At 29.8% G+C, this 20480-nt stretch overlaps 1 protein-coding gene across 9 annotated transcripts in view; it reads left to right on the top strand.

Annotated features, from left to right (window-relative positions):
- The window catches only part of LOC142332080 (uncharacterized), a 127466-nt gene that overhangs the window by 48532 nt on the left and 58454 nt on the right, over positions 1-20480 (top strand). For 8 of the 9 annotated variants that reach the window (XM_075378276.1, XM_075378273.1, XM_075378274.1 and 5 more), the window contains 4 exons: positions 697-764; positions 10254-10355; positions 16698-16752; positions 18810-19463. In XM_075378276.1, coding sequence (XP_075234391.1) covers positions 697-764; positions 10254-10355; positions 16698-16752; positions 18810-19463 — 879 coding nt within the window. The remainder of the gene's footprint in view (positions 1-696; positions 765-10253; positions 10356-16697; positions 16753-18809; positions 19464-20480) is intronic. The other variant, XM_075378277.1, reaches the window with a different exon arrangement.

Below are 20480 nucleotides of genomic sequence, written 5' to 3'. Positions count from 1 at the left end.
TACCTTTTAATACTGGTAATTAATACTGTTTGTTGACCTGACCATATGGCCTTTTTGGTAAGAATTCATAATGGATGACCCCATTGCAATTGGAAAAAAACAGTAAGAAGAACCTTAATATTCAATTGAACTCTATATGCTTTTTTTGATCTGGTTTTTCAGGAAGCTTCTGTTGGGATGATTGGACTTTCATTTCAATATCATAATTTTTACACTCATGTTTTGTCACCTGTTATTACACATTTGACTAATTCTGAGCCATCAAGAATGTTGGGTAACAATTGTTCTGTCGGTGTTGCTTTTGTGAAAAGTTTAATAGTTTTAGAACAAATTTTGCTGGTACTCGTTACCTTAAATGTCACTCAAAATCTTTCACACAAGGCATAACTCCACCTCTTCAGTAACTTCTCTCTTGGTTCTGCTAATCATTTACAATTAATGAGAGTGTTCGATGATATTGGTAATTTACTTTTTAAATTGAGCTTTCAACCATATTGCTTTGATCGTTAATCAAATGATCGTTAATACTTGAATAATGTTCCCATAATTTTTTTTTAACTTCGTGACAATTTAAATACTAGAGTAGTTTGTAAAATATTTCTTGTGCTGCTTTATTATATAATTTGTTTTATTTATTATTGCTTGTTAATAATAATAATAATGCAGTAAGCTAATTTTTCTTTTTCTTTTCCTCAGAAATGCTGGAGATAGTAAAAGTGATGAAACGATGAAGAATTCTAATGCTACAAAACCTAATATTAATAGTATGTATTTTACTGTGTATTAATTTTTTTTTTGTTATCAATAACTTAAATAATTTTCTACTTTCCAGTCTGTTCCTTACAACCTTTATTTTTTTAAAGAAAATGCATTATGCATAAATTTTTGTTAAATTTTTTTAAAACTGTTTTAATTGTACTGTTTTTTATTGTGAAATTACTCTAATGTATATTTTATTATTCACATTTCCTTCCACTATTAACCCTGGTTGATATGTCTTGATATTTTTTTTTTTTTTATATATGTGTGATGAAGGTTTTTTGTTTTTAATTTTTATCTTCAGTATAATTTTCATTATTTTTTTAATGCATCACATTTAGTTACATTTTTTTTTTTAATACTATCTCAGTGTAAAAACACTTCTTATACTGGTGATTCAGCATATTGATTCTGAAGTTAGCTTAATTGGATCCATTTAAACTTAAGAAAGAAAGTATTTTTAATTGCACTAAACATTTTTCAGTTAAAAATACTCATAACTTAAAACTTTTTAAACTCCTTCATCATAGTTTTTATTTCATGTGGTTTTGTGATTGAATGTATGATATTCTGGATGTTTTACTGAATGTTTGGTATAACTTTGTTGAGTCAGAGTCCATAGTCAACTGTAGTCAATATGACAGTAAAACAGTCACCAGGATAAAAGATAAGGACCCTATAGAACTGGCTAGAGAGGGTGCTGGGAGTACGGTCCACACTAGATGTCATTAACAGGAAGGGATTTCATTTTAAGCCATAAAATGCTTTTCTGCATCATCTTTTTTTTTTATTATAAAATATTCGTAAAGTACTAGAAATAAATCTTATATACATTTCTTAAAAGTTAATATTGACAAAGTAACAAAAAACAAATAGCACATACATTGTGAAACAGCACAAAGATGATAGAAATTCTGTGTGATATGTGATTGTAACTTTCCAGTTGCTTGCCACCTCTTCTGTTAACCGATATGGGTTTTGGGAGTGTAGAATTATGATTGGAGTGATGAATCTGAGTTCCAGACTGGATACCAAACCCACCGGGTTGGTCTAGTGCAGGTGTGGCCAAACATTTAGCTTTTAGGGGCTACTTTTTCCATAAAATATAGTCTGCGGTCGACTATGGATATGGGCAAATAATTTTAAAATTTTAGAAGATAATTAAAGAAGTCATTATATCGCCGATTTAAATTGCAAACTTCCACTTTTGGTCAAAAATTACATTTTCACACTATTAGAAAGAGAAAAACACCTTACATTGGCTATGAAACACCGCTATTATGCACCTATTTAATTGAAATCATGTGACAAGCAAAAAATTTATGCGTTTTAAGAAAGTTGTGCAAAATATGCTGAATATGAGTTAGCAGGTTTGCAATCTAAGCCTACGATATATTTTTTATTTTATGAATTCAAACAATATTTATTAAAATTTAAAAAAATACAATGTTAAGAAATAAATACGAACAAAACATATTTTTTATTTTATGAATTCCAACAATATTAATTAAAATTAAAAAAAAAACAATGTCAAGAAATAAATACGAACAAAACAAATTTTAAGCATACAATTTTTATTTGGATGAAACTTGGCATTGCATAAGAGCAGCATGTCCAAATATTTGGATATTTATCTTTGCTTATTAGTTTCCAAAAATTGCTATCTGAAACCATTGATTTTAGATTTATATCGCATTTAATATTTAGTATTTCTTCTTCTAATTCTGCTATATTAGTAGTATTAAGAAAATTGTGAAGTTTCTGTGCAAGACTTTCAACGTCGATGTCATTAAATGGGTAAGATAAAAAACAGGCAATATCTTCAAGTTCACTTAGTTTGAGAAATCTTCTATCAAATTCATTCAGAAGCATTCCAATAACATCAGCTTATTTGTCGTAAGCAACAGTCTTGTTATTTTTAGATTCATCTGCCAGATTTTGATAGTGTTTTAAATCACGACGCTTTAGTTGCATTGTAAGCATATTTAATTTTTCCTTAAATGACTTCAAAATGCTAATCATATGTATTATTGTTTTACCTTTACCCTGTAGTTGCTGATTTAATTGGTTTAATTTTTCAGTAACATCACAGAAAAAAGCAAGATCGAGAAGCCATTCTTGATCATTTAATTGCGGATATGAATCACCTTTAGATTGTAAATATGAGGTTATTTGTGGCAGAAGTTCTCTAAATCTTGCTAAAAATGTAGCATGACTTAACCATCTTACATCAGTATGAAGTAACAGTTCATTGTGTTCTTCACCGCATTCATTCAGCAAAGCGCGAAAGTGACGACGTGACAAACTTTTAGATCTTATGGAATTTACAATTTTAAACGCAACATCCATAACATGATTGAATTTTAACACTTTTGAACATAATATTTGAGTATGTATGATACAATGATAGTCAATAAAATTTGGAATGTCATCATCACCTTTACACAAAGCAACGAAGCCACTTTTGTTGCCAATCATTGCTGGAGCCCCGTCAGTGGTTATTGATACCAACTTGCAGATTGGAAAATTTGTTCGTGCAATATAATTTTTAAATAAATCAAAGATATCTTGACCTCTTGTGCGATCATGCATTGGAGTAATAGTTAATAATTCTTCTGTAACCAACATATCATCGAAAACCATTCGAATAAAAACACATAATTGTGCAGTACCGATATAGTCTGTAGATTCGTCAAACTGCAGTGATAATACAACGCATTTATTAATGTTTTCATGTAAAATGTCTTCAAGATTTCGGCTCATTCCTTCTGTTCTACGCATAACTGTATTTCGCGATAACGACATATTTTTGATTAATGTCATTATTTCAGATTTATTTTTAAAATTCTGAAACAATTCTTCTCCAGCTTTAATGAATGCCTCTTTCCATATTTCCCCATCTTGAAACGGTTTGTTGTGTTTAATCAATGTTTCAGCAACTTTGAATGAAGCAATCGTAGCTGTCTTCGAATTTGTATTGTATTTTAAAAAACTATTTTGTTGTGCAGTTATTTGTGCCTTCAGTTGTTGCACTTTTGTTTTTCTTAACGCAGTGCCACGTGGATAATCTTCTTCGTAATTTTTATGATTTGTTAGATAATGTCTTTTAACGTTTTCTTTCTTAGACAAAGCTACTGCTTTATCTTTTATGTTTTGGTCAAGATAATATGGTGTTAAGTCAGAGTTTTGGATACAGGAGTTTTTGTAAATCTCGATCTCTTCTCTAATAAAAAAACATAAAATCCATGAAAAGAAAAGTTCTTGAAGGGTGTATTTATGTACGTACATGTGTGTATCTACGTGTATATATCCATATATGGATACACACGTATATGTGTGTATCAATGTACATAAATTAATATATATATATATATATATATATATATATGTGTGTAATATGCCTATATTTTATTAAATATTTCGGGATTGCTTGAACATTAAAGCTAGTAATTTGGCTCAAATATTTTATATATAAAGCAGGCATTGTCCCATTAAATTTTGATCATCTTCCAAGGAATTGTAGTATTTCCCACCATTTTAAAAAATCAATTTTTTGTTGGGGCATGTAGGAGATTGGAATTCGATACAGTAATTGTTTTATTTACGTGGAGATATAATTGGTTTAATTTTTTTTTAGAGTTTTTGGTATATTTCCCAAGATATATTGTTAAAAACATATGAAACTTTGAAAAACTATTTATCTACATAAATTCGAACTTCTGTTACATTTTTGACTCAGTTCCAACAAGGCTCCATATCCTAAATATATGTAAATATATATTTTAATTTTGCTTAATATTACTAAACTAGATTAACCATTAAGCACCAAATTAGATCAAAGTGCATGAAATTTTAACCACATTAAGTTTTAAGTCCCCTACAGACAAGTGAGTAAGATGAGACTTGATTTCATGTTTTATTAGTCTTCTTCAAATTTTTTTAAACAGATTTTATTTATATTTAACTGTAAAATTTAATTAAAATGTTCCCGTATAAGTGAATCATACAACTGGTTATTAATTTTTCAATAGATAAACACTGCTAGATTCCTCACTTTCTTATCACCCGTTGAATGATTGCCAGAACCTTTAGAAACACTCTATACAAATCTATTTCTAAAGTCCTTTTTTAAAATTGTTTATTAAATTTGTTAAGTAAATTTTTTATCTAAAATCAATCTTTAAAATAATTGATACAGTCATTATAAAAGAATGGTTGGGTTTTATTAGTTCGGATCAATTGTTAAGGACATTTTGAGAAATTATGTTGGTAGCATTACCAAAATGTCTTACCCAAAATATTTCAGACATTTTAACCATTGCATTAGTCTGTATATGCAGATATGTATTTCATTGTTTACTATGTTTTTTCTTCAAGGAAAATCACAGTGTGTTTTATGTCTCGATGCACTGAAGCCAATAATTTTAGCTAAATGTGCAATTTGGGATAGATTTAAAAAGAAGTCATTACAAGAAAATAATATACAATGCCAGTTCAACTAGTTCAAAGGAAATGGATCAGTTTTAAAACAAATCAATTTGAAGGCCATTATTGTCAGAAGAAAGTGTTTGAAAAAATTAGTCGATTTTCAATTAAAAGTCCTAATAAATCCATTGCTCATTTAAGCATAAAGTTATAAATTTCAAAAAAAAAACTACTTATAAAGCTCCACATAAAAGTTAGCACTTGTATAATTGTATAATTTTAAAGTTCTGTTTAAGCTACTGGAAGAAATAAAACCATGTTAGAGAAAATTGTTTCCAATTCACTATTGAAATTTCTTAATGGTTTTGTTAGTAAACATAATTCCTTAACATAGATATCTGAAAATCAACATGTAATTTTTTTTAAATCATATGAAATACCCAAAGCTAATCTTTGGTGTGATTTAATAACAAATCATGAAATTGGGCTCTTTTTCTTTGCAAAAAACTGTTAATGAAAATACTTATCTTGATATTTTAAATGACTGTTGTTTTCTTCAATTCAAAAATCTACGCAGAATTTATTTCCAGCAACTGGTGCAATTAATATTGGAATCAATAATAGAAAATTGTGTGTACTCTGTTAACAGAATGATTTTTTGAAAATTACTATATTTCTTTCAAACTTAGATTTTATGAAGCATTTAGTTTTTCATACATATTAATGGTTCACTGTATTCACTTCATTGGAAGAAAGTTTTATTTTTCAGATATTTACCAGTTGTCCAAAAAAGAACTTTGCAACTTTAAATTAAATGACTTTATTACATTTAGAATTGCAAATCTATGTACTTTATTACATGAAAGTACAAAGTGTAGTTTTTTTTTTTACTTCTTTACATAACAATAGGAGCACTGATTACAGCCCTGCAGACATCAAACCAATAATTCACCTCATCCAACACTGGAGAATATGACTATAGGAGTCACTTCTACAGGTGCTGTTATTCTTTGGCACAGGTGATCAAGTGACTGAATTTTTTCTTGGTGTATGATGGTACGCATCATATACCAAGAAATTTTACGTAGCCCCATTTGCAGCACATGAATTTTTATGGCATTATGAAAATGAAAGTGATGAATTGTTTATTACTGGAAATGAAAACTTTTTTATTTAATGAACTTTGAGACAAAACAGCAGTTGATGTTATCCATGACAGCATTCATCATCTCCTATACTAAGGAAGTTCAAACAAGAAAATTTAGTGATTGCAGAATGACCGTGAATGCTGATACGCATTGCAAAATGTTAAAAGTCTTAGAACTATAAGGAACAAATGACATGGGATCCTATCCTGTGAATTTGTGTTTGCATGATAATGCCCATCTATACACAGCAAATCAGACAGTAGAAAAATTTCATTCATTCACTCTGTAGCCTTGACTTAGCTCCCAGTGATTGTTTTCTTTTTCTGCACCTTCAACAGTAGCTTGCATCACAAAGGTTTGACAATGATGATGAATGGGAAAATAGCATTAAAAAATGTAAAATGTCAACATAGGTCTTAATCTGTGTTCACATTTCATTTGAAAACCAGATAATTTTTGCTACCTTAAGTCCTGTCAGAATGATAAACTCTGATCAAAGTTAATACCTTATTGTTATTCTTTCTTCCTCGATTGAATGTCATGGGAATTGTTCTATCTGTGATTCAATACTATCACCTTCCAGTTGCTGGAAGGACAACTGCTTCTCAGTGAGGTAGCAAATTTGTGATGCTTGTGGAGCTACTTTTTTTTTTACTTGCCTGTAGAACAAAGTTTATTTCTTATCTTAAGTGTTGCAAGAAAAGCCAACTAAACTAAAATGTGCATTGGATAAAATTAGGTCTGCTATTTATTTATTTGTGTTTTTATCAAGACTCACATTTGGGCGTTGAATCTCCACCAAAAAATGACAAGAAAACAATAAAGTAGGTGTTAATCACAGTAACGGTATAGCTTCTTACGAAAGGTCATGGATTTTTGTTCACCAAAAAAACATAAACTAACATGATAACCGATAATTTGGCTTTGTTATGTATATTTCTTTATATAACAGCTATTTACTCTGTTAAATATGCATTAATTGACAAGATTTACATGTTTTTAATATTTTTCATCATGGAAAATGAATTCGACAGTTTTATTCTTCCCCAACATCAAGCCAGCCTTATTTATATTTAATCTGATAGCGCAGGCTGCAATCATATGTTTTACTCTTTTCTTATCAAGAAAAATTGAAACCTCCATTTTTCCTTATATATTCTGTCAGATGGCGCAGGCTATCAGGGTTTAGAAAATACTAGAATTTATCAAAAGGTTATTATGAAAAAACTTTGTAATTATTTATACATTTAATTGTAATATAGATTATTAATCTGATGACTAATAAATGTGAAAGATTTAGTAACAAAACTTGTAGAGATTAAATTCTGATAAAATTAATGTAAATACAGTCAATAAAAATTAACTAAAAACTTTTAAAAATTGTTTTTTTTTTATTGAAGCAAAACGTACAAAGAATAGACAGAAAATTGTATTATTCTGTACCTAATAAACATTGTTTTCATAACGCAGCAAAACAAAAATAAAATATATGAAATGTTAAATAATTACAAACCTCAGTTACAGTAATTGTTTGAAATTCCCTCCATCATGTTCACAGCAGTCTGTCTAATGTAAAATATTTCCGATGGCTTTCCGTATCACTTCAGAATTTATTGTTAAATTTAATAGCATTTAGTATTTTAATGAGTAACTCTTCTTTAGTATTAACTTTTTGTTGGATACTATTGTTTTCATATGGCTTCAAATGAAGTGATCTAGTCGCGTTAAATCGAGTGATCATGGTAGCCAATTGATTGGTCCATCACGTCCAATCCAGTGTAAAAAATTAGCATTCAGGTGATTTCTAGCTGTTGAAGAAACATGTGGCATTGCACCATCGTGCTGGAAAATCATTTGCAATCTAGTTTGTAAAGCTACATCCTCCAAAAGAGCTGGAAAATTATTTTTTAAGAAATGAATGTATAAATTTCCTTAAGGTTTCATTGAAAAAAAATGATCCCAGAATTTTGTCATAAATATTGAATTCCACACCAAACATTAACATGAAATCTGTTGGAAACTATTCCCAACAGCACCTTTTGGATTGTCTTCGCTCCATAAATGACTATTTTTAAAATTGAAGATTCCGTTTCTTGTATAATACCTTTTAAATGGAAATAATACACTTCTTTTTTTTGTCTTCAGTCATTTGACTGGTTTAATGTAGATGTCCAAGATTCCCTATCTAGTGCTAGTCGTTTCATTTCAGTATACCCCCTACATCCTACATCTCTAACAATTTATTTTACATATTCCAAACGTGGCCTGCCTGCACAATTTTTTCCTTCTACCTGTCCTTCCAATATTAAAGCGACTATTCCAGGATGCCTTAATATGTGGCCTATGTGTAGTCTGTCTCTTTTAACTATATTTTTCCAAATCCTTCTTTCTTCATCAATTTGTCACTTTATCCACCCATCTGATTTTTAAATAATACACTTACAACATTTATTATTAGTAATAATACCTATATCTGAAATAAGTGTTTTTGCTGGATAAATCAACAACTACAATTTGAAGCTAAAATGGTCATTTGTTTTCTATTTATTTTATAGCATCATATACGTTATGAGAAAAGGGTGAAGGATACTATAACCAAAATAATTGATTACAACTACCAAAAAAACAATTTCATTGTAAAATTTTTAGTAAATATCCATATGACAAAAACAAGAAAAAAAGATTGTGAATAATACAAACCCCCAAAAAACACTTAATGTGAAGTTATCTCTCAAAAAACAGTTGGTTGCCCAAAACTGAAAAAAAATTGATTTTTAAAGTTAGATTGGTTCACTTATCATGAGGCTGTTTCAAAATATAACAAACAACTGGTGTAGAAAAAACAAGCAAGCTACTCAGTCATTAAGAGCACATCACATTAGTTTGCTATTTATTATTTTTGTAATTGTAACCGCCCTGTGGTTAGTAAACCTTTGTAATTTTCAAAATATTCTTTTTTCAGATTCAGGATAAACAATTATTTTTTGAGGGATACCACACTGTGTTTTTCAGTGGTTTGTATTTTTCACCATTTCTTTGGTTTCATAATGTTTTTGTCATAAGATTCATTTTTACAATTAATTGTTTTTATGTTGACTGTGTTTTATATATATATAATTTAGTTATAATTATCTATTTTTTCTTTGAGATAATTATAAATGTAAGCAGTTTGAAATAATAAGTATTTGAACTCTAAGGATAGCACCACAGTTACAATTTAAGTTTTCTTGCTGAAAAATATGAATTTTTTTTAATATTTTAGTTGTAGTTCTTAAAAACAATTTACAGTTTTGTTTATCCATAAATTTTGCCGTTCTATACGCATATATCTATGCAGATTCATTCAAATGTTTTTGTTTGTATACTCTTAATTACTCTCATTGCATATATTCAACTTTCTTTATAAGAATAAAATATACACTGTAAATTTATGCAAGATAATGCTCATGTAGAATTAATGAATATTTTTCTGCTTATTGTATGGTGTGGAAATTACACAATGACACTTAGTCATATTCTACACCTTTTCATGCTATTTTTTTTTTTGTGCTTGCAAGCATACAATTATTGTAGTTTAAATGAAATGCTTAAAACCTGATGAATAAAATATTACAAGCGAAATGAATGAATAAATAAATATCACGTGACACTGGGAATGTATTTTATACGAAAAGGAGTCATAATAAAAGTATTAATTATTATCAGTAAGTACATAATGTGCAGTATTGATTTTAAAGTAGCTTACTTAGTCTATATTATCTAACTCAAAATAAAAAAATTACTGTCTAATTTATCAGGATAGGTTTCTAAATTATAGTTTAGAGAATTAAAAATAAATTTTTGTAATTTTTTTCTGGTTCCTATTATTTTATCTCATTTACTTACCTAAATCTTTTCTTTTGCATTTTTTTGTTGTTGTAGAAACTCAAGAAGATATGATAAAAAGAGTTTTTAATGAAGCGATTGCTAATCTACAAAAAACTAATTCTACTTCTGAAACTTCTACATCATGTAATAATGATGGTGAGTTAAGTGTTTATTAGATAAATAAATCGATCAGAAAATTTGTTGGTGAAGTGCTAAACTTATTTATTTAGTGCATGATAAATTAGTATTTTTGGACTGTGTTCATTTCTTAAAGAAATTCAAGCAAATAATTTTTTTAATTTGGTTGATTAAAAACATTTTGTTACGGCATTTAATAAAACAATTGTATACGATATGGGGGCATGTATAAGCGTTTCCTTAAAATATCGTACTCTATCATCACTGGTATTGCTAGTTAGCAGCTGGCCTTCCTAGCAAATTTTTTAGGGTTGCACAGGAAAGATTTCCTGACATATTCAACATTTTCTTCAGACACTTTCTGCTCTTTTGATTCTAACCTTAATTGAATACTGTAAGTTACATCTCATTCAAGAGATATTATAATAAATCAGAGTATCTATATTCTTTCTTTTTTACACCCAGTATTGAATGTGATGCAGATAAATTTTTATAATCTGATTATTTCAGTTAATAAAATCTGCATTGAATTATATAATTTCTCTTAAAAATGAGTAATGCATATGTAGCTTCTATGATTTTGAAGTTATCAGTGAACTGATTGTGTAAAAGTTTTGGTATGGGAGAATTGCAGGTAATCTGGAATTATTTATAACAGGCTACTAGAGCTTGACTCTTTCCCTTCCAGTAATGTAAAGTTCAACTGGGTACCTTGGGTTAAGCAATTTTTCATAAAGACTGACATACTTGCTGTGAAATGGGCAATACGTTCCAGAAATGAGAAAAAATTTAGATTTAACTCTAAAAAAAGTATGAATTGGATCTTTATAATATTGATTTACTGAAATTAAAATCGTCAAATTATAGTAAGTATTATATTAACCTTTGTTTATATATTACTCGTCCTCAAAATTATCTCCTGTTTTCTCTTCCATTTTATTCTACCGAATTATTACTTCATATATGTGTTTACATAGTATTGTGATTATTAAATTTGTTAAAAAAATGATTGCTTACTGTAAAAGATCCTAATCAGCTCTGTAAAATTTTTAATCATACTGAAAATTAAGATTTAGTTAATTTTATGTAAGGTGCCCTATGTAGATTGGTATTTGTATTAAATATTTTGATTACTGTTGACCAGGAACAAAAGTTAGTTCATTTTTTTTCTTAGATTTGTTTTTAAAGTTGAATGTTTTCAAACTTGTAATTTTATAATTAATACTTAAGTTCTTCGTTCATTTATTCACAATGAGTGATAATTATTTTTTGATTTGCCTCTTGAATCTGTATTAGTATTATTTTATTTTTTCGATAATCCCATTTATGATTATGCAAAGTACGTAGTGGCATTTTTTGTTGCATTCTTTGTGCCCATATTTCTTTCAATCTTCTTCTGTGAGTCTATTTTTCCGGAACACCTGGAGCCAGGTGTTCCGGTCTTCTCTATGAGTCAACTTGTCATTTCTCAATTTTGTATGCAAAAATTATTCTGTTTCGAATGGTTTGCTTTAATTATTCCTGCCAGCTTTAGGTCATTTTTAATTTCACCAATCCATTCCATAGTGTTTGTATTTGGTTTATTTCTGGTTTCATAGAATTTTACTACTTGTTTTGCAAGTCTATTTGGGTTCATTTTTTTGTGTTCATAAAGTTCTTGCATTTTCTAATGACCATGTGAATATTTGTGTACTGTTTGCTTCCCTGATTGCTTCTGAGTCTGTATTGTTCACTAGTACATTTTGGTCCTAGAATCTTTCTCATTATTTTGCGTTCCATTTTCTCAGTGTTTTCTATATCTCCCTTTTTATTCAAAATAAAGTATCTCTGATCCAAAGAGATATTCTGATTTAAGACTGTGTTATAATGTAATAATTTTATATGTATAAGATGCATTTTTGTTATAAATGTTATAGGCGAGATGATATGCTGATTCCATTTTTTGCCATCTAATTTCATTTGGCTGTTTTTTTGATTCCATTTTCCTGAATCGTTTCACCTAGATATTTAAACTGTGTGACTTGATTGACTTACCCTGCATATCTGCTGAGCTTACCCCTGTCCACCATCTGGTGATGTGCCAGATGGTGGAATAGTAACCCACACTGATACTATTATTTATTTATTATTTTTTTCATTTGTTTTCAATACTTTATTATTATTTTCCTTGCTTGTTTTGTTCAATCTGTTTTTTTTTTCTATTATAAACACAGTTATTGTTTTATTTAGATTGAATTTACTTTTACTGTTAGATATTATTATTATGAGGGTTAGTTAGTTATAAACTAACTTTTGTTTTAACAGTTATTAGTACTGGATAAAAATATAAAACAAATTTATTACTTTTCTGTGTAGTCTCCCTGAGGTTCTACTAGTTGTTCTAACACTGAGAACTGTGGATCCCTTTTTCATAAAACATTTCAGGATGTGTTCAAACTTCTCTACTTTGTTGTCTCTCTGGAATTGATGTCCTCCCAGTGTCTCTTTCAGTGGCCCAAATAAAAATAAATCATAGGGGGATAAATCTGGACTGTATAAGGATTTTTGTAAGGTTTTCCAGTTTATCTCAAATACTAATGACTGTGTGAGGGCTGGCATTGTAAAGGAGAATCGTATCTCTGTTTGGGTGACAGTGCCTTTTATTCTTAAAGGTGGCTTTCTCTGTCAAAGCTGGCTAACTCTTGGACAAATTGAAAGTGCTGGCAGTTGTATGCAACATTGAAAGAGTGATACTTGTGGAGAAAATCAGTAAGTAGTACACCTCTCAACTTTCAAAAAATGGTTGTTAGGACTCTTCCTCCTGACAGATGTTTTTTTTTACAAGTCAAGATTTCCATTGCTGTGCTATTTCGTACTACAGATTTTGACTTGAGAGTGTAGTGATGGACCCATGTCCGTCACATGTGACTATTAAATGAAAAAATTATTTCTTGTTGAAATTGATTCAGTAGTCTGAAAAATTTCCTGTCGGGCATATTTCTAATTTTTGGAACTAATATTATAACCTACCTCACATAGATTTTGTGAAACACAAAGCGCTTTGTAGTAATGGAATGAGCATTTCCGTGACTGATAGTACATGTGAAGCAGTTATATCAACCGTAAGTTGCCATTGTTTTATCAAACATCAGCATTTATCTTCGTAAATGTTGAGGTAGCTAACTACCCATCTCCTTCCACTTCTTTGCTGTCAGTATATCCCTCTATGATAGCCTACTCATGTTAGTGTGGGAGCCATGAAGATAAAAGCTTGATGTATAGTTAACTGGCCCTACTATATGTTTTCTTATATTCATATATTTTTGTAAAATTGATTGTAATCATTACTCTTTCAGCCCTATAACAAGGATCTTATTTCTTTAAATGTAGTATAAATAAATATATAATAAAAAATATACGTAATTTCTGAATACTTTTATTTTAATTTTATTTATTACTTGTAGTATGTTAACATTTTTGTAAAGATATTATAGTTACATTATAAGTGAATATAAAATACTATACAAGGTCTGTAAATAAAGAAATGAGACTAGTTTTTTTTTGGTAGCCAAAGTGGCAACATTGTAAAGTTACTAGTAAACATACGGTTACATGAAGAGTTTATTTATATTAAGTGTTAATATTTTTAATCTCTTGTTGCCATGTGAGACGTAAGCAAAATTTTCATGATGCAAGTTTTTGTTGTGCGTTACAAAAATGACTGATACTAATTATGAGCAATATTGTGCAGTCGAGTTTGTTTGTTTAACTCAGTGAGAATGCAACTGAAACTTTTTCAAAATAGAAAAGGACATATGGAGTTGGCGCTCTGTCACAATCTCAAGTTTTTTGGTGGTTTAAAGCATTTTCAGATGGCTGGGAATCAGCTGCAGATGATCCATACTCTGGAAGACTGTTAACGTCAAAACATGCCACCAATGTTGAGCAAATCTGAGATTTGATACTGTATGACTGGCGATTAACTGTCAGAATGATTGCAGAACAATTGAATGTGAACCATACCATGGTCCATCAAATTTTGACAAACAAATTGGACATGAAAAAAGTCTGCAAAATTGGTCCCAAAAAACCTCAGTGTTGAACAGAAAAACAACAATGGAAGTGTGCCGCGATCTTCTAGGCGAATTGAAACTGACCCTGATTTTCTAAAAAAATGTTGTTACTGGTAATGAATCGTGGTTATTTGAGTACGACCCAGAAACAAAACGCCAAAGCAAGGAGTGGCACACTTCAAACTCACCACGTCCCAAAAAAGAAAAAAATGAGCAAATTAAAAATGGCATTGTCCATAAGGAGTTTTTGCTTACAGAACAGACTGTAAACCATTTTTTTTTTTTTTTTTAGAAATTCTTGAAAGATTGTGGAAAAGAGTTGGCTGCGTGAGACCAGCCATCAAAGACAACCGGATCCTGCATCAAGACAATGCAGCTTGTCACACTGCACTCTCAATTAATGAGTTTTTGGCAAAGAAAAACATTCCTATAGTTCCTCAACCATCCTTTTCACCTGAATTGTGTCCCTGTGACTTTTTCCTGTTACCAACTTTAAAAAAACACCTCAAAGGAGACCATTTTGGAACAGTATAAAACATAAATGTAACCGACCATCTGAAGCGATATTCCGGTTGCTGAGTCCAACACTGCTATGAAGAGTGGAAAAACCATTTGAAGTGTTGCATGGTTTGCCAAGGGAACTATTTTGAGAGTCCACGTGTAATTGGATTGTAAATAAAAGGTCTTTCTAAACCGGTCTCATTACTTTATTTACAGACCTTGTATTTCATAATATACATTGCATTTATCACACACACATACATACATACATATGCACACTTGCACACACATATATATATATATATATGTACATACACCCCCCCCCCATATACACACATACATATACACACATAAACATGTATATCATCATTAACAAAACCACTTATGAACACATCAAAATAGCAAGATTAATATAACCTCAGCAATCTGTATAAAAAGATCTTTGAATCTATGGACTCATTATCAGTAGTAAAATCAGGTGAGCATTATTGTCATTCATGTAAAACTGACAATTGGCATGATCAACTGAACTCAATTGAAGGTTATGAAATAAAGAATGTATCAGTTCATCTGTTTTGTCATAATTGAGTATGATATCTTTGAGTTTTTGCTTGTATTGTTAAAAATCTGTATACAGAATTTTTTAATTTCACAGGCTGTATAAGTTCAGTTGCCACAATTTTTTTTTGTGTTTGTTCAGTTTTTCTTAATGTATGTTTACATTGGTAGTTGTATTGGATGCTTAGTTTATTTTTGGCTTTCAAAGAGGTTACATGTGTTTTGTATGGTTGGCAATTTTTAACTTCTGGAAAAAATGGAATAAATAATTTACATTAAATTCTCCTTTAGTAGTGGAATAAACTGCAGCACTGCAATGAAAATGTTGAATGACTATTCTTCTATGAATAAAACAAGCATTTACAAGTAGTACAAACATTTCCAAGAAGGACATGAAGATGTTGAGGATGATGAGTACCCTAGATATTTCAGCACATCAACCAGTTACAACGTTGAAAATGACTATAAGATTCAATAAGGATGCAAGGACCTGCAAGTACTAGGCGGTTTGCATGAAGCAATCCAAAGAAATGCCCAGATTTATGGTGAAACAGTTCAAGGCAATTGCACCTATTCACATTTCACTGTTTGTTTGTGAATTTTCAAAAACACCATTATGATACCTCAGCCTCTGTATTTTCCAAACATGGCTCCCTATGACTTCTTCCTATTCTCCAAGCTGAAAAGAACCATGAAAGATGGCTTGAAGAGATAAAGACAGAATCGCTGAAGGAACTAAATGCCATACCAGAAATTGCATTCCAAAGTTCCTTCAAAGATTGGAAAAAGCGCTGACACAAATGTATATCTGAAAAGAGTACTTTGAAGGGGACAAAATCAATATTGATGAATAAATAAAGATTTTTTGAGAAAAACTAAAATTCCCCGTATTTTTTTATCAAACCTTTTAAATTGTTTAGTGTATATTAAGCTTACCGTTTTCATGTGTTCATAAATGTTTTTTGTTAATAATGTTAATCTTTTTTTTTTGTTATGAAAGAGCTGGCATCAACAGTTATTGTCATTAGTGAAAATTGGTCGCATATAAAAAGATGCCATGCCTGAACAAGGTTCGAACCTGTTACCTCTGCACGAAATGTCAAGATGCTACCTACTCAACCATGGAGGTTGGTAATGTTAATTAAACTCACTGGACAACACATTCAATAATATGTATACCTGTAAAAATATGTTTTTTGGTTTTATTATTATGAAAATCTTTAATTTATTTCTTAATCTCTGCTTACAGCTCTTTTAAATGAGAAACTTCGGCAATTTGATGCTTTGGCAGAAAATGTATCAGGGTAAGAGTACTAGACATTTTTTACCATTTACTAGAAAATACTTTTTAATAGATTGTCAAATTGATTACTATACCCTCGTCACAAAAAAATGTCAGCCTGTAGTGAAGTTCTTGACTTTCAGCTCATTATTTATCTTTGCAGGAATTAGTTTTTTGAAAATGTTTTCACCTGTTAGAATATTGTTCTTATTTTATACACTTCAATAATTAGGTTACAATCCTAGCAATGTTCAGATCCCCTAAACAATTCTTCATTTTTTGATAAGATGGGTATTGCTACTAACTGGTGTTGCAAATTTCTCGAATGGTGATTTAAAGCATGATCTCTTTCAGGCTATTGGATGAAACTTAGAAAATTTTCTGTTTAAAACGTTTGTGTCTGCATACATTAATGTTTCATTTGCATTTATGTTTGTATACACTTATGTATATGTACATTTATATGTTTTAGATACTTTCATTTACATATGTGAGTACCCAAAAATAACCAGAATTATAAAAAAAAATAATTTTTTATGAGTTCTACTTATGAAAATTTTAGTTTCCTTAAAAGTATATTCCATTTGTTCAAATGGTGGAAACATCTTTGGGTTTCTTCAAGATGAATTTTCTTCACGGCATGCCGCGACGTTTCTTCCACTTCATCTTTAATTCAAAAAAATTGTCCTTTGAGTTTTTTTTCATTTGTAGGAACAAGATGTCACGTTGAGTGAGGTTGGGCAAATAGCAAAGGTGAGGGATATGGCCATCTTGTTTTTGACAGAAACAATTGGTCACATAGAGCTTTTTTATGGTACAGAAACTTATCTCACGATTCTTCCACTCTCATTTTTATCACATACAATCTTCTCAACATATACAAGTAGAGATGTTGATTCATTTTCTATTAACAGAATCCCATTGAAAAGCACATACCAACATTGCCTTCACATTTGGTTAAATGTTTTATGCTTTTTTGATCTTGGTGTACTCTGTCATTTCCACTGGCAATTGTCGTTTTGTTTCTGGGTCATAACATTGTTATCACTTGTCACAATTTTAGAAAAGTCAGATTATTTTAAAGTTGATCCTTCAAATCACAACACGTTAATATGATCTGTGTACATGGTTGTCTGATTTATAAATAACCAAGGCACAAATTTTTTAGTTTCAAATCACACAATTAAAAAAATTTGGCATAATTTTTTTATGTTCCAAATCACCATTAAAATTCATTAGCAAGAGCTTCAAAACATAAATCAATTCAGAAATCTCTTCAACAGCCTGACAGCAATCTTTGTAAATTGAATTGGAAAATTTTTCAAGATTTTTTTATTACTAATAGTGAAAGTTTAGTGAGATCTTAGATGGTCTTCAAGTGATATTTCCCCTCATTTGAAATATATAATTACTAGTGAACCAATTATAATTCTTAAAGTTTCTTTTTAAAAACCTTTGAAACATCACTATTATTTCAGAAGCTGTTTTCCATTAAAGAAAACAAAATTTAACAGTGAGGTTCACGTATTGATAACCCGTCATAAAAATTGTGGTGCTTATAAACTATCTGAAGAAAATGTTGGACCATCATCAAGGATTATTATGTTTTTACTATACTGGACCAATTGAAAGTTGCTATTCGGACCAAATTCCCATATCTGCCCAGATAGAAATGTTTTTTCTCTACGATAATGCATGTGCTTTATTTAATAGATGTGGTTCCTAATGATTATTTCCTCTTTTTAAAGGCTAATAAATGGCTTGCTAGACAAAGATTCGTTTCAAATTAAGAGGTGAAAGCTGTGAGTGACAACTGTTTATTTTGCAAAGTCTGATAAATCACATTATACTAAGAATATTAAAAAGTTGGAAAGTCATTAATCTAAATATATCAAATTGCAAGAGACTGATTACATGGAAAAAAAAAAATCAGAAAAATGCTGTTCTCTTTGTTGAGAACGTTTTGAACAACCGTCATACTTTACATTACTAGAGTAATTACATAAATATTGCTGTTAGTATTATTATTATTAGTGTTGTATTTTTGAAGTATTTAAAACTAAATATTTTTTTTTTTAGCAACTCATCTAAATATATGAAAGCAGAAAGTAATGGGAATAATGGAGGAAAGTCTTACAGTGACCCGGCTTGGTTTCCTGGAACAAGTACAAGAACATCTCCTTATCAAGATTTTCCTCTAAATTCTAATAATATTGATTGTGCTTCCAATCCATTTTTTGGACAGGCAAATCCAAATGATAAATTAAAAAATACTTCAAAATTTACTGAAGATTCATGTTCTCATCCTTCTCAACCGATGAATTCTTTTTTTAACAACAAACAGTTTCTTGATATAAATCAACCCATTCAAGGTTTATATCTTGTACGTAATGAGAATTTTACCCAGCCACCGCAACAATTTCCACTGCAACCATCAGGTGGTTATAATATACCAATGGATCCTAATAGTTTTCCTCAAAGAAACCCACAATATATGTTTAATACCAATCAGTCTCCATTTATACCTAATTTTAATCAAGAACCTAATCAGCAGAATATAAATCAGATGAATGAGGCACCTGGAAAGAAAACGCGACGGAAACAGTCACAACCACAAGAACCGAAAAAAAATCCAACTGATGGACAGCAACAGCCATCAGACAAAAATAATACACAGAAGAAAAAAGCAGCAGCTAAACCGCAGTCAAATTCAGAAAGTGGTGAGCATACAAAGTAAGTATTTTAAATATTTATTAATTAAAATAGAAATTTATTTTTTTGGTTAATATATGTTTTGCCTACTTCTGCGTTCTCTTTTTTTTACAAAATCTGGTTGATTTGGTCAGGGATATCTAGTTTGTAGCATAGTTTGCATATGACGTGTATGGTGGACAGAAGCACTAACTACAGAACTGATTAGTCTAAAAATAACTTTTTTCTTTTTTCCTTTCCCAGATACTATTATGTGCTATAAGAAAAAAATATTACACGGGTTAAAGCTTTGTTGGATTCCCAGTTTTTCTCTCATTACTTTAAGTTGAGGTCCCGAAGTTGAAATTTGCAAACAAAAGTGGGTAACTTTTGTATATGTGGATATGATTCTATTTTGCTTGTTATTTTTGGAGCAGTTATCAAAATCATATGGTGACTTGTGTATGCAGGTCAGTGCTATTAACCCATTCCTTTACTTTGAATTATGTGGCTCATTATGATTCATCTCTCATTTTTTGATGAATTTTGAAAAGCTTATTACAAATTAAGATAGTGACAAATAGTGCTGCTAGATTGCAGTTAAAAAAAATAGAAATGATACATTGTGTTAATATTCTGTAAATATTTTGTTGAAGCACTAATTATATGGAAGTTACTGAATACTTTAAATATTATAATATTTTATTTAATTTTCAATAGATTTAAATTTAATATAGACAACAAAGGATTATATATAACTTTCTTGGTTTCATACTTTACAAACCTTTATTTCAAATGTACCATTGGGTTTTTAAATATTAATGATTATATTATTTTTACTAAAAATCGACCAAATAAATTACAAAATACAGATGGAAATTATTTTGGAAAACAATTTTAGATAAAAAAATTTAGAAATTGGTATTTACAGAATGTTCCTAGAAGTTCTGGTGATATTTCACTAGCTGATAATGAATGTAACGATGCTACTTCATGTAAAAAATTAATAACTCTTTGTATATTTTTCTTGTAAGAAGATATTTAAATTAAATCTCTTGT

Source organism: Lycorma delicatula, chromosome 11 (genome assembly GCF_047948215.1).
Source record: "Lycorma delicatula isolate Av1 chromosome 11, ASM4794821v1, whole genome shotgun sequence".
In the NCBI taxonomy this organism is placed as follows: Eukaryota; Metazoa; Arthropoda; class Insecta; order Hemiptera; family Fulgoridae; genus Lycorma; species Lycorma delicatula.
Note: the sequence above shows the minus strand (reverse complement) of the source record. Positions and strands in the feature narration are given on the sequence as shown.